General features: G+C 50.3%; 1 protein-coding gene across 8 annotated transcripts in view; it reads left to right on the top strand.

The window, feature by feature from the left end:
* SLC39A11 (solute carrier family 39 member 11) overlaps nt 1-25,001 on the top strand; it is a 559,067-nt gene that overhangs the window by 75,714 nt on the left and 458,352 nt on the right. For 7 of the 8 annotated variants that reach the window (XM_035026140.1, XM_035026142.1, XM_035026145.1 and 4 more), the window contains exon 5: nt 21,221-21,362. In XM_035026140.1, coding sequence (XP_034882031.1) covers nt 21,221-21,362 — 142 coding nt within the window. The remainder of the gene's footprint in view (nt 1-21,220; nt 21,363-25,001) is intronic. The other variant, XM_035026141.1, reaches the window with a different exon arrangement.

Below are 25,001 nucleotides of genomic sequence, written 5' to 3' on the forward strand. Positions count from 1 at the left end.
TGACTTGAGCATTTCCCTTAGGCGAACCCCATTGCCAGGACCACTCTGCTGAGAGCCTGGGGCCTCCTTCCTTTGGACATCTTCAGAGATCCAGGTGCTGGGGGTGGGGCGGGTCACAGGAAGTGAGCATGCTGCTTTGTTTGGGAATCTGCCAGCTGGTTGGTCCGAGGTCTTAGTTTCCTGGCGCACCACCTGGTTTAAGCATGGGTTAGGTCCGATGTCGGAGGTGGGATAGCGAGTGAGCCCTGTTGAAGGGCCTCTCCGCAGTCAACGGAGTAGTGAGAAGGCACATCATTCTAGAACAATGCACAGCATTGGATGAAGTCCATTGGAATGTTTTCCTGTCTCATCTCTGCTTCTCAAAAGCCGGGTGAAGATGGATGAAGCTTCCCCACCTGACACGCTCTCAGAGCTCACACCCCTCTCTCAGCACTGCCCTGGCGTGAAAGTCTCAGCGTGGCCTATTTGGCCCTGAGTGTGCGCCTCTGTATTTAATCTTTATTTGTCATGTGCCTGGTGTGATGGTCCCCCGTTTGGGGGCAAGAACCAGGCCTGACACCCCCTCATGTCCCAGGGCTGTGGGCAGCACCTTGTCCAGAGTCGGCACGCAGTGAGCGTGGATGGGAGTAAAGATGAACCATCATTTCCTCTCAGTGCTGCTGGCTCCATTCCCAAAAGGGCTGCCGAATCCATGCACTCCTTTCCACCTCCACTGCCGACATCCTAACCCGTCATCGACTCTTCCCTGGAAGTCCCTCTGTAAGCGCCTCCCTACAGGTCTCCCTGCTTCTGTGGCCTGCAGCCCTGTCCAGTCATTCTCTGGAGCGCAACCAGAAGGCTCTTTAACACATGTAGATTGGCGTTCCAACCCCAATAACCGCCCCCCCCCCCCCCCCCCCCCCGCCCACTGCCTGCCTAGAGCCCTCTGACAACTTGCCTTTGCACTTAAAACCAAGGACAGATGTCATTCCACAGCCTCGGCTCCTACATACATGTCCTGTACCATCTCACACGTACCCCCCCCAACCTGCTCCAGCTCAGCCAGCCCCCCTGTGCTCTTTGAGCTCACCAAGCCGCCCTGTCCCACCTCCAGACCTTTGTGTCTGCTACTCCTTCCGTCTGATTTAGGCCTCCCTGCAAGTATCAGCCCCTCCCTGCCCCCCTGCAGCGTGCCCGGCTCTTCCAGTTCCTTCCTTTCTGGAACCTGCCATCATCTTTCATTATCCAGTCTTTACCTTGTGTTTGCTTTTCTACATCTTTCCGGTCTGTCCTCCCCACTAGACTGTAGGTTCCTTGAGGACACGCACCTGTCAGCCTTGTTCTCAGCCCAACTGTCAGCCCCCAACAGAGGGACTGATGTCGGTAAATGCTCAGTGAGTCTCAGATGAAGGAAGGAAAGAAGGAAAGCCCCAGGGCCAGGGAAGATGAGCGCTATTCCTGGGGTTTACAGATGGGGGCCCAGGCCCCAGGAAGTGAGGGGCTACCGGGGTCTCTATGTGGTTTTGTCTGCACCGCAGGCTGGAGAAGGTCCTGGAAGCCTCCCAACGGCCGTCCCAGCCAGGAAGCCAGCGATGATGGAGAGCCCTGGGTACTGACACTCTGTTTGCTTTTCTCTGGTGGCCCCGTGACTCATGGCTGGTTTTTGTTCCCACAGTTTTGCAGGTTGGAGAGGCTGTGGGGAGCAAATGCTGATGGAGCCTAATTCCTGGGCACCTCTGCTCTCCGAGGCAGCTGGCTGGCTGATGGAGTTTTCCAGGGCATCTCAGTTTATTGCTTTATTGAATGAAAGCATTCATTCACTTGGGGAGCTGTTGCCCTTTGGATATTACCACTAATGTGACTCTCATTTTCCCAAACTCACTGTTGCTGTGTAGGTTTCTATGACAGCTGTTTATTTTGTGTATATTATATAAGGGGCCAGTGCCTCATGGTTATTTTCCACACATCTTCCTGAGTCCCTTTCCCTGGGCACTGTGGGGAGCTGCTCGTTGTCTCTTCCCGTGCTCTGATGCTTTTGCAGGTGGTTCATCTAAACCTCGTTACTGGTTTATCTCACCAAGGCAAGGGGGTGCTCTCCTACTGCCTCAGTGATGTGCAAGCCGGGTCTCGTCTGCAGGGATTAGGCCCCGGGCCACACCTCTTTCCCTGCCCTGGTGTGTTAGCTTTATCTTGCTGCATAACAAACGATCACAAACTCGGTGGCTTTAAACGGCACCTATTTGTTAGCTGAGAGTTCTCTAGGTCTGAAATCTGGGCCGACGGGCTGGGTTCCCTGCTTGGGTCTCAAGCTAAAATTGAGATGGCGACCAGCAGTGTTCTCATCTGGAGCCTGGAGTGCTCTTCCAAACTCATTCCTGCTGGCAGAAGAGTGGGGTCCCTCCATTCCCTTGCTGGCCGTTGGCCAAGGGCTGCTCTCAGTTCCATAAGGCCACTCAAGTTCCTCCCCACATGGCCTCCCATCTTCAAACCAGCAGTGGTACATCAGCTCCTTCTTACCTTTGAATCTCTGACATCACCCCAGAAAGCTCTCTGCTTCCGAGGGCTCATGTGACTAGAGGAGGCCTCTCAGGTCATCTCCCTTCCTAAGGACAACTGAGCCATACAACCTACCACAGTCATGGGACTTAGAGCCTGTCTTAGTCCCAGGTTCTGATGTTTAGGGCAGGACATCTTTGGGGGCTGTTTTAGAAATTCTGCCTACCACGCCTGGCCCAGGAGTCGTTGAAATGTGTGATCCAGGGACTTAACAGAAAAACTTGCTTGCATTCCTACAAATTAAGACCTCCTCCCCCAATGTACTTTTCTGAACAGTGGTTGCCAACAGATGACTCCTACTTCCTCCGACATGTCAGTTACTACTTTATAAAAGATTCTGTAAGTGGAAAAGTGGGATGGGAAGTGAATGCTAGGCCCCGGGGGCCAAGTTACGTTACCACCCGTGATGTCCAGACTCCTTTGTTCATTTACTAGGGAGCTGTGACCCTAACATGGTAGTTCTCAAAATGTGGTCCGGGGACTGGTCTCGAAGTTCCTCGAGATCCCTTCAAAGGGGAGATGGGAGGTTAAAATAATAATAATAAATTGAATCATGAAAAAGTGAGTTAACTTTATAACAATACAAAGATTTTGCTTTTTTCACTCTCATCATCCTCCAAGCCTGAGTCCTCGCTGATACCTGCTCTATTCTCCATACCTGCCCTAGATCGACTGCTAGGACCTTTTCCTAAGAAATAATCTCTTGTCCTTAGGCCATTGCTAACTTTCTATTTTTGTTACAGCAGCTGAATGGATGCCCTGCCAAACATCCACATACCCGACCTTCCTTTCTAATGGAACTCCAATTTTGTTTGACCTCGTGATGTGCCCAGCTGGAAAGCCTCAATCTGGCAGCTTCCTTTGCGGCTAGACCCAGATGACGGGGTTGGTGGAGGTCTTTAGGGGGTGGTTTTCCTTCTCATCTTCTCCTCACCCCTTCTCCTTCATGGAACAACAGGGTAGCACCTGGGGATGCAGCCCACATGGCTAAGGGCGACAGGGCAGGAAGCCAGAAGGAGCCTGGCTCCTCTGGGCCGTTTTGGGGCCACGGAACCAGCTTGATTATTGACCCCAGGACTTCTTGCTGAGTGAGACAGATAAGCCCTTTATGTGTTTAAGTCACTACGATAGGGTTTTTTGTCTCCTCCTTCTCCTCTTCTTGTTCTTCTTTTTCTTTTCTTCTTTTTTTCCTTCTTGTTCTTGTTCTTCTTGGTCTTCTTCAAGATTTTGTTAATTTATTTGAGAGAGAAAGCGGGAGCATGAGCTGGGGAAGGGGCAGAGGGAGAAGAGAATCTCAAGCAGACTCTGCACTGAGCACAGAGTCCAACACGGGGCTCGATCCCACAACCCTGAGATCATGACCTGAGCCCAAATCAAGAGTCCAATGCTTAACTGACCAAGGCACCCAGGCGCCCCAGATTTTCTGTTTCTTCTAGTCAAACCTAGTCTTAACTAGTTATTTGAACTGACTTTTATGCATGGAAAAGAGGGCTTCTGTCATTTTTCTATTTTACCATTACTTCAAATTCCCTTACAAAAAGGACGAGCAGAACCATGGAGGTATCCATGGCGGGCACAAGGGCTTAGCTGGAAGCCTGTGTGGTCGCTCAAGAGGAAGGAGCCAGGTTGAAGGAGCTGGTCATGGCATCTAGCAGCCCACAGCATCCTCCACCTTCCTGCCTGACCTCCCACAGAGTCTGCTCTTTGTTTTTTGAGTTCTGGACAAAGAAAAAGAATGTCCAATGGGAGGTCTGCCCAAAACCTGACCCTGGCAGAGAAGGTGGGGGGCAGGAGCCCAGGCAACCAAACATGATGACTAGAGCACGTTCCTTGTGTAGAACAACATCCTTTTCTGAAGTCAGCCCCGCAAGGTCCTGTGCGGACTGACTTTGGTGGCTGCGGTCTGGGAAATAATCCATCATTGGCAAATAGAGGAGAACAAACTTAGAAACAGCGACCTTTTCTTTTCAAGCTTCTCTGAGGGAGGTAACAATGGAAAATAATTATTAAGTCTCCGTGGGCCCAGGGCCCCTGAATGGAAGCAAGCGAGGGGTATTGATTAGCTCAATGGCTCTTTAAAGAGCTGGCTGTATTTGCCCTCATGCCTCATAAGCAGGCAGCCTCTCTTCTGTCTCCATACTTATCAGATTTTAGATGGCAATGCACACAAACACTGCTTTTGCTGGGTAAATACTAGGCTTATGGTTGGATGGGGAGACTGCAGAGGGAATCTATCAAATGGAAGGATTGGCAGGGGATGGCTGTCTATATTGTAATGCCCAAACCTGGCCTGGCTGTGCACCCTCCCCTGCCTCCTTCCGTCCACTGAGCCTCACCCTCACTTTCCTAAAGTGACAGGCCATGATGGAGCCATCATCCGCGGTGAAAGGAGAACATGGCGCTGGTCACCGTGAAATGTCTTGTTCTCTTCTGTGCTGGGAGCCTGACGACACCGAGTCTGTTTTCTGTCCCTGTCCCTGTGGTTTCTACTGCGAAGACAGCCCCAGTCACAGTACTCCATGTAATAATGAGATGATGATAATCACAGCAATATTAATTGGGGCTTATTACATGCCAGGTGTCCTGCTAAAATCCTTACATAAATGTCTTCACTCCCATTCCAGAGAGAAACTCACGTCCGAGCAGGTTGGAAGCAGAACTTGCATCTGCACACTTTGCCTAAAGTCGGGATTTCAGCCCCTTTTTGCAAACCAGAGGTGCTTTGTTAGATAAAATCTTGACTCCCCAAATGGCTGCATTGGAGGTCCCCTCCACCACCTGCGGCTTCTCTTCTTTAGTTAAACAGACTACAAACCAGTTTAGGTCTCGTGTACCCAGTTATACTGGGTTGGGGGAGCCCTGGGCTCCTGGAGCGGGGGGTCGCCCTTCTGGGGAAGGAAGAGTTTGGCCCACAGGTGCACTCCTGGGGGTTCAGGCTGAAAGGGAGCTGCTCAGAACCTGTTCACACTTGTTGCTCTGTGCTCGAGTCAGAGCCAAACTTCCTTGAAGAGCTACTGATCACAGGGGCTGATGGCGGTCTCACTTGCGTGATTTTAATGCTTGCTCTCTATCTGGATGGAAAATAGGAGAAATCACATTCTCTGTCAGGGGTTTGGGAATAAGAGGTGAGGTTTTCATGAAAATTGGGGATATCATGCCATTTCCTATGGGAGATAGAGTTGCATAGTCAACCCAGAGCTGATTTCTGGCCACCTGAGAAATAAACTGATTTTCAGAGAGAGAGGGAGAGGAACTGGGTGTGTGTGTGTGTATTTGTGTGCATGCGTTGGGTGAGGGATGGTGAATACAAACCTGATGTTTTTTTTTTTTTTAAGATTTTTATTTATTTATTTGACAGAGAGAGATAGCGAGAGCAGGAACACAAGCAGGGGGAGTGGGAGAGGGAGAAGCAGGCTTCCTGCCGAGCAGGGAGCCCGATGTGGGACTCGATCCCAGCACCCTGGGATCATGACCTGAGCCGAAGGCAGACGCTTAACGACTGAGCCACCCAGGCGCCCCCAAACCTGATGATTTCTATAAGCAGGCTACTGAAAGTCTCATTTTAACTCAGGTTCTCAACCACACCCACACCTGTCTTAAGAGAGGGCCATGGTGAAAGAGCACTCACCATCACTCTGTGGTTTACCTTTTCTCTCCTCCTGCCTCGTGCTTTGGTAAGCAGAGACTGACGGAAAAGCATGAAATTCGAGAAACAAGAGGTCTGGCTGATTCAGAGGCAGGAAACTCAGCCTCTTGGTGATCCTGTCCGGCAGCGCAGGGAGGTACTGCTGGCCGTCAGCCTGCGCCCTGAGCACTGGAGAGGTGAGCAGGAACACTGAGTCCCAAGCCCGACGGGGGTGGCGTGGACAAGGAAACACACAGGAGAGCCCGTTGGGCCCGGTGAGGTGAGCTTGCAGGAGTCCCTTCAGGAGAAATGACTTTCTACTGGTTCTCTGCTTTGCTTTTGATGGGGAGCCTTCCTCTTACCCCCTTGGAGAGGTTAGAAGCCCAGCATGACCCCAGGACTCACAGTTCTTTGACTCAGGCCCCTCCTGGATTGCTGTTCTCTTAACTAATCCTCCAATCACCTTTTTAATAGGCATAAAATAAGAGCCTCCTGGGGCAGATCCTGGTATATTACAGTGGACTTAATTCTCTTTGATGAGTTTTGCCCTCAGCAAGATGTCAACGCTTGATTTTTCATGTAGATATTAAGTTAATAGGGCTGTTATATATGTTCTGTTATTAGCACCTTCTCTGGCCTGCCTGTCTGGCAATTCAACGCATACACTCAGGATTCTCTTTGTTTCAGGCATAAAAGGGAAATCCTGTATTAGTATGGTGTGGCTGGTTTCTGAACGTACAGCTTCTGATGATGGGCTTGTCACCTCTAATGGGCTCATGTTTCCCAGCCCAAATAAATAGTACTGCAAATGTAAAGGTGAGAACTTACAGCCATGAGAAGCAGAAAGTTGCAAGCTTACGCAGCAGGTTCCTGGTTAAGAGGAAAAATTTAATTTAATTTTTTTTTCAGGGGAGGGGTTTCAGTGCAGGGAAGAGAGAGTATTGATCTGTTGGCATCTTTTCTCTGACCCCACAAAGGACCCTGACTTATGTAGTGATTATTTGTCTTATGTTTTAAAAGCTGGCTTTTCAAATGTTGAAAGCATAAAGGTCCAATGGTTTGGGACTTTTGGGACTTCCTGTGGGTACTGGGAAGCCCTGGCTTGTGGTGCCGGATGCCCCTGGCCTCTTTCTCCCTGGGGACCAATCCCCGGACTTTGGCAGGATGAGTCCACTTTGGGAGGAGGAGCCCCAGAGGCTGGAATGCCAGGCTTGGGGAGAATATGCTAGAGGCCGTGATATTCTGGGATGAACTCTACGTGTCACGTATGCCCTCTGGGCTTCATGATCTTTACAAAATATTACAGAACGACATCCATTGTCTTCGATCACCATCTATTCTCAGGGTCTTGGTCTTCCCAGAAATCTGGGAGATGAGTTTGGTGTGACTCCTTTTGGATAGTTTTTCCTGTGTATTTACAGGAGTCTTGAAAATACTCATAGAAAATATAGTGCGTGTGTGTGTGTGTGTGTGTGTGTGTGTGTGAGAGAGAGAGAGAGAGAAAAGGAGAGAGGGAGAGGGACACACATACATGCACAGGGAGGGGGAGGGGAAGAGAGGAAAAGAGGGAGAGAGCCCGTGAGAACACATGTGACATATTGTTCACGCCTACGGTTCCCTGGCTGGTGCTGTGGAACTCTGGAACTGCCCTGTTTTTTTTGTCCCAGGGGGTTGTTTTAGGGGACGGTTGCCGTGGCTCATATCTTCTGTTCATCCCACCCCCTGTCTCTCTCTCCCGCACTGGACCCCCTAAGAAGGTAGAGCCCTCCCTGGGAAGCCCTCCTCTGTGAGGCTGGAACCAGCTGGTTTGCCCATCCTTCCCTTAGGCCAGGCCCTGGTGTTGGGCTCCCTTAACACATCTAAACTTCCCCGTGGTCCTGCTTCCTGCCAATAGCGTGGCCCCGTAACTGGGGGAATGTGCCCCAGGCATGGGAAGGGCACTAGGACTCTGCGACCTCCCCTTCCGTGGCACTGGCTTCCCGTGCAGACCCATGAGGTGTGCGTTTCAGGTGGGGGAGTCAAGGTAACTGGATTTGATCCCCTGCTCCTGCTGGGGGCTGCTTAGGGCCAGAAGAACCATGGCTTGGGAAGTCAGTGCACCGCCCCCCCATAGTAAATATATTTTTTTCCCTTTAGTTAACACTTTGGGAGGCCCAGGGTAGAATAATCTGGGGCTGAGACTGGTTACATCTTGCTTGCAGTGAAACTCTCGCATTTTCCCCCTGCGGCCTCACCGACCCGGTGCAGAGGGCTCAGGCATGGGTGTGCGCGGCAGGCGGGGCCGCTGTGGACACATGCCTCACTCCCTGGTCCCCCAGGCAGGTGGGCGGCAGTCAGGGGGCTGGAGGGGGGCTATTGCTGCCCGTTCATCTTCTCTCCTGAAGTAGCCCTTCAGACCCTCACCTAGATACCTCCACACAAATGTCCTAGTCTTAGAAATGGGGGTAAAAGACAATGTCAAGCAACCAGTTTGCAGTGAATCCGTCCATACTGTTTCCTGCACTGAGCCTTGCACTGTCCGTATTTACCTTTGTGGAGATGCCCCTCTTAATTCAATAATGGACACCTTCCTTCCTGCTTGGCCTCTTAGCTCATGGGATTTGGGGGACAATAGGTAATTTTCCAGGTATGCATTTGTTCCAAATCCGAACTTTGCTTTCTAGGCCCCAGGGGGAACACATTAATCTTGCCTTCTTGTGCCCACCAGGCATGCAGGATGCTGTTCCAGGTCAGATGAGGGATGATGCGCGGGGTGGGGAAGGGGGGGTTCTGACTGATATTAGTTGCTCCCCTGAAAAAACAACAAGGAGGGTGGAAAGGAACAGAGCCCGCAGAGGAAAGCGCTCTCTTTAGTCTAGGGACCAGGACACAGTTACCCTGCATATTAACCCTCTCCTTGATCCCACGCACCCTGACAATGACTCTCTCCAGCCAGCACTCTGGTTAAGCCGAGGCTGATTTGCTGGCCTCCTGCATCTGCTCGGAAGGTGTTCAGTGGGAATGCCTCCCCTATCGTTCCACCTGCACATACGTGCTAGAGGAAAGCAATCAGTTCCTTTTTGCCTCCGACCAGTTTGTGTTTTTTGCAAAGGCTCTCTCCCCTGACTGTCGGAGCTTTCCATGATGGATTGTTTTTCTAGTTTGGGAGGAGACGATTATGCTTTTTCTCTCTTAAATTAGTCTAACCCTCCTGGTTACCTGTGGACACGTCAGCCCTTTGGTCTCCTTCCTGGGAGGGCACTCTGATGTGGAAGCCAATTTCAGACGTCCACCGGGATATATTTGTTATCTGGGTGTTCCACATAACAGGGACACAGGCACATAACACATACTCGTATGCAGATTCATCTCAGCAGGGTGCTGTTTCTATAATAAAAAGGTATGGTTTCTCACTGTAGTAGGTCCGTGAACTTCTGAAAATACCATCACCTTCAAAACCTGCATATCTCCCAGCTGTGGGTATTTGCTCAGCTTCCCTGTGGGGTAGGGAGGCAGTTGTGGTCTACAGATAATCCTCTTGGGAGAAGTGCCCATGCCTGAAAGCTAGTTGGGCTAGCTCGTGTGGGCGTCCCATTTTTCTCAGCCTTGAAACCCAGGGAATCCATCCTCAGGAGAGCTGGGTCTTCTTCCTCTTGCAAGCCCTCCGGGTGTGATGTTCCCACGAGGAACCTCTGCCCGAGAAAAGACAGCCCTGCAACCTTATTGCACTGAAGATGGCAGCCACTGTCCCCCTTGATGCCCCTTTGGCTCTAGATTCACCTGTTGTTGCCCTCTGCTGGTCTTGTCACCTGGCGGGCTCATCACCCTGATCCAGCTGGGATGAAGTCCCACTTTGCAGCCGAGGGCTTTTTGCTCAAGATGCACCATGGAAGTGTCTTGGAAAGTAACAGGGAGGAGTGGCTGGTGGGGTTTTCCCATGGAGAGAGCATATGCCTTTGTCTAGAGTTAGACATTTGTAGATTTATCTAAGGTTGGGGGTAGAACAGGCCTTCCGCATTGTCCGCGCCAAAGTCCCTTGTTTTACGAGCATGAGTTGAAGTGTGGTATCAGCAGAGCTTTCTTCTGGTTCAGGCTTCACGACTCTTGGGATGGCGTTGACCCTGCCATCTCTGCAGCTTCCCGTGGTCGTCCATCCTGCCCTCCTCCCCACCCAGGAAGCCCCTCCCTTATGCTTTTATCTTGATGTCCACTTTCCCCAAGTCTTGCTGGCATTTCTGTACCCCCTTCATCCTACCGCCTAGGTATCTCCCACTAATACTTAACTCCAGTCAAAGCAAGTGACACACAATTTTTTCTTCCTCTTTTCCTTTTTAATGGGATTTCTAATAGGATAAGTGTCTTACGGACATTGTTAGTAATGAACAGTCTTTTTCCCATTTTCTGGTGTTTTGAGAAGGATTTTAATTGCTTCGGTTATATCCTTACCTCCCCCTGGAGGCCATTGGCTCCCAGCTGTGAGGTAGTTGATGGGAATTAGGAGTCCAGGATAACCATGGACTCTGACAAAACCAAGTGGCTCATCCTGGTACCAAACATGGCCTTATTAGCCCCGTGTTTATAACTTGGGGCTAATTTGTTCCCCTCACACTAATTAGCATATCAGCACAGTCCTGCAGTGGCCTGGGGACTATCCTGGTTTGTCACTTAGTCCAAAGGTCAGCGTTGTAGGACCACAGGCTTGACTGGCTCCCCTTGCCCCGACAAGCTCTTTTGCCCTTTGTTAATCACCGCAGAGCTGTGCAAGGAAAACCAGCGTGTACCCCAAAGAGGCACCACAACCTGGCTTACCTTTGGACTTTCATGGGCCCCTTCTTCTACCAAAAAAGACTAAAAGTTATATTTTACAGCTAGGTTGGTATAAAGATGAATATAATACAGGCTGGATTGATTTTTTTTAAAGATTTTATTTATTAGAGAGAGAGAGAGAGCACACGAGCAGGGGGGAGGGACAGAGGGAGAAGCAGACTCCCCGCTGAGCAGGGAGCCCAATGCAGGGCTCAATCCCAGGACCCTGGGATCATGACCTGAGCTGAAGGCAGACGCTTCACCAACTGAGCCACCCAGGTGCCCTGGATTCATTATTATGCATTCATTATCACTCTTTTTTTTTTTTTTTTTGAGATCGTGGCTTTGATTTCCTCCCGAGGAGACCCTGAGCAAAGGACCCAGTTTAAATGTACTCTTGGATTCTTGACCTCTGGAAACGGGCATAGGAAATGATGGATGCTCGCCGCCCCTGACCGGGTGGGATTTTGTGCAGCAGTGGTAACCTCATAGGAGCAGGCTGTGTGTCTCCCCCTGAGTGTGTGCTTTGGAACTTAGGCTTAGGGAAGAAAGAAAAGGGGAAGATGCGGGTCTCCACCTCCCCACAGCAGGAAACAGAAAATCATTCCTTAGACGCAGGCAGCTCCAGTTGGCGTTCAGCTGCCAAGTGCTCATCAAGCCCAGATAACGTTGAATAATTAATTCTGCTCTGAGCAGAGTGATGCCTTGGATAAAGCCCCATTAAAAAAAAAAAAAAAATCAAGTCTGTTCTTCAAAGCCAGAGCTTCTCTTTTGAAGTGGTTTGCATGCCATTTGCATGCTGTTTCCTTAGCATAAAAATGCTCAGGGGTTTGCACCCTCACCCAAGGTACCCCCCCTCCTCTCTCTGCCCTCCTTTGAGTCACTAAGGGGCCCCTGATTCCACCTTTTCCAGCTGGCTTCCTCTGGGCCCTATACCCTGGTCACGGTCCCGTGTAGGAAGCTGTGTGTCTCAGCCTTGGAGACACAACAATTGGGAGACAGACAGATGATTTTCAGAAACGGTTTGAGGCTTCAGACCCTGGTGGTCGAGGCCCCCTGGGGACCGGTGCTGCTGAGTGGGGCAGGAGGCTGAGGGTCTGATGATGGAGGGTGAGGGGGGTGACAGTGCTGGAAGGCCTCCCCACACTCTGGGGGGGGCGGGCACCACCGTCCTGTCCCCACCTCCCCTGTCCTTCTGGGCCACTCCCTGGTGGGCTGTGGGAGAGGCCGTGCTCTGCCGAAGTGGCTCAGGACAGAAACACTGATGCTATGTTGAGGTCTCAGCCCTGCTCTTTCTCTCCTCCTCTGTCGGAGTTAGTGCTTATGTCTCTAGTTCCCTGGATGGATAGTTCAGTGCCCCCGACTTGGTGCTGAAGGCACCTCTGTCCCTTCTGACCTCTGTGTGTGTCTTGCTTTCCGTTGTAGGCCATCTTTATTGGCGGTAAGATTTCTAGGTTCTTCTCTTGTTGCCTGGAGACCCAGTTATGAGGTTGGGCCATTACCCCATAGAATCTTGCTGCAGTTTCCATCCACCTGTACCCATGAAGTGAGTGTTCACAGGCCGTCATGTGTAGGCTGAGACGCTGAAGGTCGTGATTCCCCGTCTCAGGGATTGTGCCAGGCCTGGAGAGACACAGGGCACCGATTACCCCTGTGTGAACACCATGCTCAGACAACTCTCCCCGCCGAACATAGCGGCACCCAACCTTGCGCCTGGTGTGTGCTCGTGTTCCCGCACGCCTGCCTTGGGTCAGTATTGGTGGGGTCGCTTCTTGAGGTGTACGTTGCCTTAGTACATTCCTGGTTGACCACAGCCTGGTGGTAGGAGGAGTAGAGAGATTTGGAGTCAGAAGTTCTGGGTCCAAATCCTGCTTGTGCCTCTGACTAATGGTGTGATGTTAGGTAAGTCATTAGCTTTTATGACTTAGTTTCCTCAAATGTAAAATGGGGGTGCGGGTTTGCATCAGTCAGCTTGGACTGCCGTAAAAAAAATACCACAGAACTGGTTACCTTAAACAATAGAAATTTATTGTCTGTTCTGGAAGCTGGAAGTCCAAGATCAAGGTATTGGCAGAGTTGGTTCCTTCTGAGGGCCCTGAGGGAAGGATCCATTCCAGGCCTCTCTCCTTGGCATGTCGCCCACTATCTTGTCTCTGTGTCTTCACATTGTCTTCTCTGCATGCATGTCTGTGTCAGATTTCCTTCTCTTATAAGAACACTAGTCAGATTAGATTACATCCCATCCCAACAACTGCATTTTAATTTAATTACCTCTTTAAAGGTCTTACCTTCAAATAGAGTCCCATTCTGGGGTCCTGGGGGTTAGGACTTCAACGTAGGAATTTTAGTAGTGGGGAAGTTCAGCCTATAACGAGGGTGATGATGCTACCTGTCGGTCAACATCAAAAGAAGATATGGAGGGGGCGCCTGGGTGGCTCAGATGGTTAAGCGTCTGCCTTCGGCTCAGGTCATGATCCCAGGGTCCTGGGATCGAGTCCCACATCGGGCTCCCCGCTCAGCGGGGAGCCTGCTTCTCCCTCTGACCCTCTCCCCTCTCATGCTGTTTCTCTCTCGCTCGCTCTCTAAAAAATAAATAAAATCTTAAAAAAAAAAAAGATATGGAGGATCACATATGATAATGTCAGAGGGCACGTTAGAAGCTGAGCACAGTGTAACAAGAGGTTTTGTGCAAAGAGAGGTGCCTTCTCTAATACTGGTTCTGGCACGTGTGTCCAGTGAACGCTGCTGGATGGAGTCAGCTCTCCAGCTGCTGTGCTAGGACTACTTGGAGGCCTCTATCATCTGTACGGAGCTCCACAACATCATTTGGTCTCAGCTTGGCTTAAACATATAATCTGTCTGTTGAATCTGCGCTTTCGCAATTAGCTTGGACCGACTCGATCGTAAACACAAATGCAAACAAAGGCACTGAGATCGAGCAGTAGGATTTGGTTATAAAGGGGTCACCTTGGTGATTCAGATTGTTAGTATTGTTTTTTTCTGTAGATTATCATTTAAATGAAAATACAAAAGTAAAAAAAAATTTATGTAAAACTTTCAGACCTCTGCGAATGTGTCCTTGGGTCCCCATCAGAGAAGCACTGTTTTGGGCGAATGAGTGGGTTTACTCGGGAGCAGTTGTTTATAGGCTAGATACGTGGGGGGCTGCATGCGGTTCGCGGGCTCCCTGATGTTTGGTGCAACATTTGATGTATCTGTACATATGTGCTGTGGTAGATCGCAAAATGGCCACAGATCCCTCCCCTGTTGCCATCCGTACTCAGGCAACATGACATTAGATCTTTCCAACAAGAGGTATAGTTGACTTCAGTGGTCACTGACTTGGCTGCGGTCAATGGGATGGTAGCAAATGTGATCCCGGCAGAGACTTGAACGGCACTTGACATTGGACGTCACCTTATCTCGCTGCCCCTGAAACCCTGAATTCGCCGTATGAATAAATCCACTGTCGTCTGCTAGAGGATGACAGGCCACATGGAGAAGAATCTGCGTTTCCCAGCCAAGAGTCAGACAACTCCTGGCCAGCAGCCTGCGGGCCGCCAGATACATGTGCCATCCTGGACCGTCCAACCCCTGGGTAAGCCAGGAGTCCAGGCAACATTGCCTGAGCCCAGGCAGCAGATCGACAGCAGCGCCCCATTGACTGGAGACTCACGAGCATTAATAACTGTTGCATTAAGCTACTGAGTTCTGGGGGTGTTTTGTTACCTACCAATAAGCGTCTGATACACATGCTTTTTTTTTTTTTCCCCCCTGGGCAGAGAAATCTTGTCTTTTAGCAGATTTCTAGAAGGATCTGATATCTTTCAAAAGGAGAACATAGGTAAGAAAGAGTTGCCTGAGACAGCCCAGCTGGGGGTTCTCAAACTGCTGAGAAGCCAGAAAAGGTTCAGTGTGGATCATAAGGGTGTATTTTAATGAATTCCAGGACTAGGCTGAGAGGTAGGTTAAAAATGATGATTATCCTTGAGGGTTGGAAAGAAAAGACCTCATTATACCTAGGTACCTGCATTTCTTTATATTTGTATTTTTGTTTTAAGGAAAAGTTATATTTTGAGTTATAAGAAAACACATAATAGTTTGGAAAACTCTGCCAACCCCCATCTCTATCAGCCATGCTAGCAGAACGCTTGACTCTTTGGAACATAAGTGCAGAGCCGCTTACCTGGACCAGCGATGGGAGGGCTGTCTTTGCAGGCTCTCGGAGAGCTGTATCTTTGCAGAGCTGTGTGGTGCTTTAAAATCTGTTTTATATGATTAAATTGGCTTGATTACGAATAGTAATTTGGCATCAGAAATAGGAGAAGGTTTTGTCCCTAAAAAGATAGCAGACTTACATAGCTTAAATATAGCTAGAAGTCCGTAATTAACTTCTGCCGTTGTGAAGCTCCAGGCTGAGGTCACGGAGGACATGGGCAGGAAGGGGGAAGACGTGGCCTTGGAGGGGTCATGGGCTTCAGACTGGAAAGGTCTTAGCTTCAAGGGGAGCAAGTTGGGCTGTCCCACTCTGAGCGCTCTTGCCAGGAAGGGGCGTGGACACGGAGCCTTTGGGTGGCGAGTCGCAGGGTAGGGGGCTACCCATCCTCACGTGGTCTCAGGGCTGGTGTTGAGGGTCAAACGTCATCATCAGGAGGGCAGAAGTGGATGTGGGTGGGAAGACCTGCTTCTTGCCTTTAGCTAGACCGCCTTGAATACTCTGAAGCCTTTGCTTCCCCATTCTGCATGGATCCCTCTTTCTTTCTTTCTCAAGGCCTAAACATTTTGTGGTCACCTAGGTCTTTGTGTTGTATGTTACGCAACATTTCCCCTCTCATTTTGGAGGTTTGGGAATATTGTTCATTCCTGGAAATTAATGGGGTTAGTGAACGCTGACACAGTACTGAGCCCTGACAGAAGAGCCAGAAGACATGGCTCCCACTTTGAGAATCCCTCGGTTTTGAGGTAGCCAAGGACGCCGGAAGTTACCATGTGCCGTTTGGTAAATGTTGTGACAGAAGCATGTGTGGGATGTCCGGGGAGCACAGAGAGGGAGGCATTTCTAATCCAAACGAGGCTGGGTCTATCCAGGAAGGCTTCCTGGAGGAGGGAGCTCAGTCTTCTTCAGCCCAGATTTTAAAAGTCTCCAGTATCGAGCAGTTAGAAGCTTGAAAACCTGCCTTGCTGGCCATTGATTGGATGCTGTGCTGTCGTCATAGGGAGAGGGGATATAGACTGAGTTAGAGGTGCAATCCTAGTGTGCTCAGGCAGGGCAAACCAGGGGGGACCAAGTTCTTTGAGCTGTGATTTTCCTTGTCTGCAAGGCTCCTGGTAATGACCCATGATCCCTGAACACATAGGGAAACTGAGGTAAGAAAGATGGCAGCGTCCTGCCTGAGAGAGCCGGAGGCAGGATTGTACCCTCTACCTCCGTGTCTACACCGCTCTGTGTCCCTGTTGGCTTTGGGGCCAGCCAGGCCCTGGGCAGCAGGCTGCTGCCCGGCTCCCTGGGAGAGAAGGTCGTCTATTATGTAAGTGTCATCCCTATTCTGGCCAGTGATCAGCGGGTGACATTTAATTTTTTTTCCATTATGTGGGATAATTTAAGATTGTGTTATGAGTGTCATTATTATTGCAATTTCCCGGTAATAAAAACAGCATCAATTATTTAATGTCACCTTATGTGTCTGGGTTAAGTGGGGATACTGGGAGGCAGAGGCTGGGTGCAGAGGAGGAGGCACAGCCTCCAGGGGCTCTGGGTATCTTCCCCAGCATCAGCTTGCCCCGAGTCCCCCAGGGGAGGGGCTGCGGCCCCGCTTGGACCCTCGTTCCCTCCCCGCTGGGGTGTAACACTGCCTCGCTTTACCTGTGGCTAGGTGGCTGGCAGGGGCCCCTGTTAATCCTCTGACCTTTCCCTGCACCCCTCATTAGACAGCTCTGACCTACGGGCCAACCTCAGTTCAAGAACCCACACTCCGTGGGGCAGGGGGAACTCAGAGTCATCCCAGAACTCCCCCAGCCTGAACGACCGTGGCAGGCAGCGCACCCATGAGTATCAGAGGTTGGAATGCTCTGCCCTCCCTGGCAGGTGTTCGTAGCAGTTGACATCCTAGTGGGGGAAGAGCCAGAGGCAGGTGGACACGTGGAAGTCGGCCACTGGGACTTGGAGCAAACACATCGAACTGCTTGCGATGAGTTTTGGGGCCTGCAGCGCTTTGGCTCCTAGTGACCCATGTCCAGTTGCGCTTTGGCAGGGGGCTTCCGTTTACCTTTACAGACTTCTTCATCCGGACATGGCTGCATCCCCCTGGCTGTGCTCTAGGCTTTTCCTTGTGGGACTCATTTCTTTGGGGCTCTAGAAACTTCAGTGAGCAGCAATTGTCCCCCTCATGCCTGGGACAGCAAGCCCCGATGAGCGGCGCCTGGATTGTTATTTCTTAGAGGCGATGTATGTATTATTTTCTGAAGCCTTTATGTTCTCATGGAAAGGGCGGGCTGCTTTCCTGGGGGGCTGCTTTCCTTCGCCCTCCCCCCATTTTATTTCTTCCTTCTTCCCTTTCCTCTCCATTCCTTCTCTTTGGCTTCTGGAAAGTGTTAATTATTCTCCATCTCCTGCCCCTTTGTGCAGCCCTTCCAGAGTGGGTGGAAATGGCTGTGTTTGTTCTGAACCAGACACTTGCTCTGAGCCAATAATAATAATAAATAATAATTCTGTCACAAGAAGACAGCAGTCTCAAGTTTGGTGGTCCTGGGTGGTGTTGCCTGGTGTCTCCCAGCAGCCCCCTCCCTGCTTTCAGGACCATGCTGGATTTTGGAGGGGTGGGTGGGGATGGGGGAGAGGGGCTGGAAGAGGGCTTGCGGGGAGGGGGTGGTGCTGAAGAAAATCAAGACCTGTACTTTGAGAAGGAGCCTGCATGTCTGGCACCTTGACAGTCTGGTGACAGAGCAATGCAGGAGCCCAGTCAGAAGTGCCAGACCCTTTCCCGCTGACGGGCGGCTGAGCCAGCTCTCAGGGCTGTGATGGAGAGTCAGGAGCAGCTTGCATTAGTCAAGTGTCTGCTCTGGAGGGGATCATGCTTTCACCTTGCTGTCCTTGCCAGAGCCGGCAAGGATCGAGTGGGGAGCACAAATGGAAAAGCTTTGCAGAAGATTACAAAAGAATAGAAAAGCCCCAGAAATGTGAGGCAGTGATAACAAGTAAAGAGGGCTGTCTTGCCATCAGCAGAGCAAGAGGAAGATGTAGAGAAGGAATTTCTCCCCGGGGTCTTGGTCACTGGCGGACAGACCTGTGTTCAAGGTAGCGCCCCCTCCACCTGCAGTCTGTGGGCTCAGGGAGTGGCCAGGGCTCCAGGGAGTGAGGGTGGGGTCAGCTCTGCAGGTCACCCCTGCAGGTGCTTCCTGACTTTTCCCCCACCTCCATGGGCATTATGAACGAGCCAACAAAGCAGCATTGGCATCTCCCATGGGAGCCATTCCTTGAAATTCCGAGGGATGTATTTCTGTTTCTGTTGTCCTCATCAGCGGTTGAGTGGGGAGGGTGGGGACGTTGAGAATCCCAGAAGGGAATGTGGAAGGAGTGCTGGGAAGCCAGCCGTGTCTGGGCTCAGAGACACATAGGGAGCGTTGCCAGGCATGGGGTGTGGAAGCAGTGCTGGGCTTCACCCTGTGGGTGCGCCCTGCAGCTTTCTTGCTGCGCAGTGGCCCCAGAAGGGGTGTGGGGTGGGGAGCACGGGAGGGGGCCGGGCCAGGTGGGATGTGCTGGGTCCTTGTCTAGCTTTTAGAAGGACAGCTTCTAAGTGAGTTGGAGGTGGGATGAAGTGGTGAAAGGAGATGGCGGGACAGGGGGACGCTTGCCTTGCTGGGCCTTGCCGGAAACACGGTCTTCAGAAATCATTGTGGCTTCTTCCCTGACATCCAGGTCTTTGCTCAAATGCCACGGTCTCAGAGAGGCCTCCCTCAGCATCTTATCTGGAGGGGAGTGCTCCATCCTTAACATTTCCCAGCCGGCTAGCACACCTGTCAGGTGCTGGAACAAAGCCTCGCCGGACACCAAAACCCAGGGCGCATCCCGCTCTGCTGACTGGGACTCCCTTGTCTTCTTGCGTTATCACTTCCTGGCACTCTGTTTTGCATTTATTGTTACTTTGTTGTCTGTGCTGGAAGGAGAACTCAAGATTCATGAGGACAGGGGACCCGGCTAACTTTGTTTTGCCAGAACCTGGCACAGCTCTGGGACACGGTTGCTACTTCGTAAGAATTTGCCAGATACACGAAGGCAGTCAGGCTTCCTAGAAAAAGTGGCAAAATTCTTACCTTCACCGTAAAAAAAGGGTCTGAGAGTTTATGAGTTTCCAGCATTACCAACAATGTGAGGAGCTTTGGGGCCCTGACCATCCTAAATCGTTCGAAAGCAGTGTTCCTCAGCATTCAGATGCCCGATGCTGCTCACTTGGCCCGTTGAGCAAGGTGCCGCTTAGAGAGACCGGTTTTCACTGAGAATGGTAGTTTTCAGCCTGCGTGATTTTGCACCCCGCCTCTCCCCCGGAACACTGGCAATGGGCACTGAGGCAGAGAATTAGAAATAATTAAAGCACGTAAACAAAGGGCTGTGACTCCCGTCCACGGCGCGGTGCAGACACCAGCTGTCACCCGGGGGTGCCGACAGGGACTTTCGACAGGGGAGAGACTGGCCCTCTCCAAGTCCCTTCTGTCCCCGCGATCCCGTCCATCTGTAGTGCCAACCTCGAGTGTGATCTGGCGTGACAGGCCGCCTCTGTCTGTGCTCCTCCCAGGGACAGAGCAGGGGAGATCCTGCAGCCCCTGGGACTCCACAAAGGGACCCCACGACCGGAACGAGGGAAGCTCAAACAGAGCCATGAGGCTTTCCGCCCCCCAACCCCAGCTTTAAGCAACAAGGTTCAATGAGGTGTCGTCATCCTTATTCAAAGTGTGTTATGGAGGACGTTGCCAATAAAATGATTAGGACAATATTGATCTATTGGACAAATGGGAAGATATGAGAGGAAAGGCTTATGTTTTTATTTTCAGCATATCATCGGAAAGAAATAATGAATTAAAATGTCTGAATTATTAGATTCTCTTTCTGCTTCTGATCCACAGTGACATTGGAAAACAAGGAGGCAACTTGTGCGTGCGTGTGTGTGTGTAAGACACAGCCAGGCATAACTTTGATGAGATTCCTTCATGAAAGCAGCTTAGCCAGGACTTTTAGTAGTTGCTTATAAATGGATGCATTTCAATGGTCGGATCATCAGTCTTCTCCTCTCCCATATTAGAGGCACATATTTTAAATGGAACCTTCTGTTTGGAACTATTTTTGCCTGGATTTCAAAAAAATATCTTGTTTTTTTTTGCCCACCAAGATGATTCTACTCAGCTTCCCTTAGCGACTAGCATCAGTGTGTTTGGATGAAGTTGGAGGATGGAAGCCCTTTTGGGGGTGCTTACTCATCTTCCTCATCCCCATCGGGATCCTGTGCATTTGTAAGCCGTCAGCAGGGTTGGGGGGTTTCCACAGATGCCTTTGGAAGAGAAGCTCGGCCCCATTATGGATTCATTTATCTGTTCCTACTGGAATGTAGGCTTCATGAGAAGCTATGACTTTGTCTTATTCACCAAGGAGCCACAAAGTTGGCGGTCTATAAGTATTAAATAAACATCGGGGATTGAAATTGAGATTTTGCCTAGTTAATGTAGAGACAGTCACATTAACTAGCTACAGACAAAGCACAAGGGTGACATGGCCGTCTTAAGGTCAGTCTGGACTTAACTCCAAATATGTTGGGTCCCCGCGACTGTCGCTGTTTCCTTCTTTTGAGGTGCTTTTGTTTGGATTGCTTCTCCTTTGGATCTCATGAGAAACATGAAGGTGGTCAGTTCCTAAAAATGTTGACCTTGTTCCTGTATGCGGCAAGGCTGCCATCCGAGAGAACCTACCACATAGCCTTATTGGGACAGTTCGGGAGTTGAGTCCCTTGTGCCCTTTGCCCTGCGGTGATGAAGCGTGGGCTGGGGGCCCCCCTCTTTCCCAGTACGTGTTCTTCCCATTTCTAGGATCAGCATCAATCGATCCTCAGATCCCAGGGGTTTTGTCACCCCAAAAGCTCTACAGCCAGAAAGCTCGTCGTCTTCCTTGTGAGCCCAGCCCCGGCGCTTTTGGGAGAGACCGGCCGGCTGACCGGGTGGCTCTGAGCTGGAGGGGTCTGGGGAGTGAAGGTGGTGGGGGTGTTACAGTGACGTCACTGCTTCTTGTTTCAGGGTGCCACAGAAGACCCCCCGACGGCCCTGGCACTGAACTTCGCCCCTGCGTCGATGAAGAAGTCTGACACTGAGGGTCCCAGGCTGCTCTTCCCAGAGAGTGAACTTTCCATCCGGATAGGTAGAGCTGGGCTTATTTCAGGCAAGCTCCCTGCAGACCTTGGGCTGGGTCAGGCAGCCTAGGCTTGGGCCTGGTGGCAGAGGAAGGACAAGGGACAGACCCATGTTCTGTCCTGTCCATGCATGTGACTTACCCCACCGTGGCACAGGGCCGAACCGGTGTCTGGCCCTGTGCCTTCCTTCCCTGTTGCTCTCCAAACCACCTGCTTACCACACAGGAGCTCACAGGGCCTTCTCTATGTCTTCCCAGCTAGGCCAAGTGCACCAGGACCCCTCTGGTGGCACTGGGCTGATTTGGGTTACAGCACCTAGCGTTTGTCCCTCCATCTCCTGCTGTCTGATGGACCGTGAATGCTCCTTTCCATCCACATGACTTTCCTCTTTTTGATGCACCTGGGAAGCTGTAGCTGTTTCTCTCACTGATTCAGTTGGGAGCCAGAAAACCCCCAAACACCTTTTCTCTTAAGGTAGAGGGAACACCCTCCCTGAGAGGGAGCACCTCGCAGTTGCTAAATGCCGGGGAGGTGCAACCGGGCCGTGGCCCACTGACAAGGAGTGGAGGGTGCACTGGAAGGGGTACATGGTTTTTCAGTCTCTGGGGAAGACTGTCCCTCCTTGTCTCATCATTGCACGCTCATTCAGGGCATTTGGCTAATTGAAGGGCCAGTTAGCACGAGGAGCGGTAGATGTCTTTCTTTCCCTTTGAATTGATTGAAGTCCCAGGCTGTGAAATGTATGCCCCCTGCCCTCCCCACTTCTTCCATAGACCACAGAGTTGGGGCTAAAACCACGGAAAAGATGCTGAGAATGGGGAGCCTCCTCCCTTGCACAAGGTTCTCTCTTGATGAATCGGGGAGAAACAGACCAGCTCCTGGTCACTGTCTTCGCATTAGTGATTCAAGGGAGGAGAGTCTTTCACGTTTCTGTGCTGGCATTTGAATTTGATGTGTTTACCACATGTAGGCTCAGGTGATCTCTAGACCCTCAGGGGGAGTAAATGTGCTGAAGTTACAGCGATGCCCGTTCTCACCGATCTGTGTTCCGACTGTGTCCGGCACGAATTATTCATGCAGAACTCAAATATCTTCCCCACTTGGGTTGATCCTCACTGCCTCTTACAACTTCCTCGGTGGGACGTAGTCAGCAAGTGCAGACTCACCAAACATCAGCTGAGAGGGTTAGCACGAACATCCTGCCCCCTGCCTCCAATCACACGTGCCATTCATACTCGAATCAGAGCGACTTAGGTGTTTTCTGGTGTTCCCCTTCTGTTGGAGAGTCCGGAACTATCTGGAGCCCCATCCTCCAGGAAAGCTTGTCATTTGTCATGCCAAACCGTGGGAACACAGAGACAGAAGGCTTTTGTCAAACCTTACTAGCTATATGATGCTACTCTCCTGCAGACCCTTTTGAAGACCTCATAAAGGTTCTGATTCTGAGCCTTCTCTCGGGTGAAAAAGTTGGCCAGATTTTATTCTATCCCTTTTTTTTTTTTTTATCTTCAAGGCCACAGTGGGGGGATTCAGACCCTGTCAGTCAAAGAAGGTGAACAGTGGCAGTCCCTTGGATAGACCCTATCCAGTGGGGCCAGGAGAACATAGGGCCAGTGAGAGTTGGCTCTGTAGGAGAGCCTCCCGGGACTGTTGGATCTCAGCGGTGAGTGGGGGGCCATGTGGGAGGGAGATGCAGTCCTGTCCTCTGTTGAGGAACACACACCTAGGCCCAACCTGTGACCAGGCTACCCTTGGTCACCCTTGCTAACTGGTCAGATGTAAGGCGAAGATCCCTTGTGAGAACACAGAGATGGTTTGCCGAGCCTGAGGGAGCCCAGCCATCTCCAGAAAGGTTGCTCTTCTGTTCACCTGGCCACCCCTGGGCGGGGGGTCAGGCATTTGAAGACTCTAAAGCTGACAATGGCTATTTGCTGACTTGCCGCATGCAGATCGAGCCCAAGGATGCATTCTTTGCGCTATCTGGATTTGCCCTTAAGCTGGCTGTAAATGGAGCAAGGAGATCAGTTTAGTGGGTATTTAGTGAGTAACATCGGCCTTTAAAAAATAATATTGGTGCTGCTGTTATAATGTTCCATAATTGGTTCGGTGAGAGGAAAGCCAGGAAAGCCACACTGTGGTAGAGGGGGTTTAGCTGCTCTGAGTGGCGGCGGCAGCCCCACCGGGCTGGGGAAAGCATTTATGAGATACTTTCCTATTTATGTCTTGCTGCCAAATGTTTTACGATATCAACTGTTTTCAAGGCTGGGGATATTTTGGGACTTAGCTAGACCAGAAGTTTATTTTTTTAAACCATAAGTCTCTCTCTCTCTCTCTCTCTCTCTCCATTCAGCTACTTATTTATCTCTCTCCAACTAGTTTTCTTTTAATTAAAAAAGTAATAGCATGGATTAAAAATAGAAAAGTAATTTTTCTGCCAACTTCAAGCCCTTTATGGCCCAGGCTTCCATCTCAGGCACACACACTGTTTCTAGTTCCTTGTGTGCCCTTTCAGAAATAACATGTTTATACAGTCATCCTTGGCCCAATGTTTCTTACCTTGTGTTTTTCAGTGAAAACACATTTTTGGCCTTTGTTTCCTGGGGTGCTCATAGATTCATCCCATTCTTGTTACTGGCCATGATCTTACTTAATTAGTCCCCTCTTGATGGTGCTCTAGGTTGTTTCCAGTAATAGGCTTTTATAAAGAATGTGGCAGAGAGCCTTTTTATAGGTACCTCTCAGTGGGCAATTATATTGTTGAGTAAATTCTAGAAATTAGGCAGAGATTCTATACCTCTGGGGGTCCATGAATGGGCACCAAAGGGTTCATGTATCTCTTGACATTTTATGCAAAATAATATGTGTTTTTAGAAGCCAAAGGTCTGTAACATCCATCACACTTCAGATGGCTCCATGACCCTGAAGTTCATCTAGATCTTGGGTTTTTTGTTTTGTTTTGTTTGCCTCAACCGTCCCCATTCAGCTGCCCGGTTAGATTTTTATTTTATTTTATTTTTTTTTACTAGCACTCCCTCTAGGTTCAAGAAGGGTAGTAAAAGGTGAATCAGTCCATTCTTTTACTAATTGTTAGCTGCCCATTTCAGTCTGTTGTTTGTTCTGAGGGAGGATGTTGAAACTCTTCTTCAAGAGTGAGGTTTTGTTTTTGTTTTTGTTTTTTCCATTGACCCATTAGCATGGCAGATGGAGAATCGTCTGTAATTCTGTGTATCTGTGGAAGGAACAGGAGTAGGCATTATTTTCCGGTAGAGAAAGAGGTGGATTTAATTTGGGGAATTATTTAGTTATGAAGGGGCACCTGTTTATTTTCTGTAAGCCTTTCCAAAGCTTGTCAAGGGAGTAAGTGAATGGGGACTTGAGTCAGGCAAGCATAAGCTATAAGAAACTCTAGTTAGAAACAGATTTTTCCTTAATGTCCTGTTCTTTTACAATAGGAGAACTTGCCGGCAGGAATAACTTTAACTTAGAAGCCATGTTTTGCAAAATGAAACCAAGGCAGACCTAGTGTTCAGTGGGTTATAGGTTTGCATGAGTTGCCATCACCAGCCCATTGGCAGCATTTATTTGTTGTTATCTTAGTCTAACATCTCGAATTCCTTCTTGGCTATGCTACTGATTGCTGGATAGTATCCTCCTATGGAGATGGAACT

This window comes from Mirounga leonina, unplaced genomic scaffold, assembly GCF_011800145.1.
Source record: "Mirounga leonina isolate KUSES-001 unplaced genomic scaffold, KU_Mleo_1.0 Mir_197, whole genome shotgun sequence".
NCBI lineage: Eukaryota > Metazoa > Chordata > Mammalia > Carnivora > Phocidae > Mirounga > Mirounga leonina.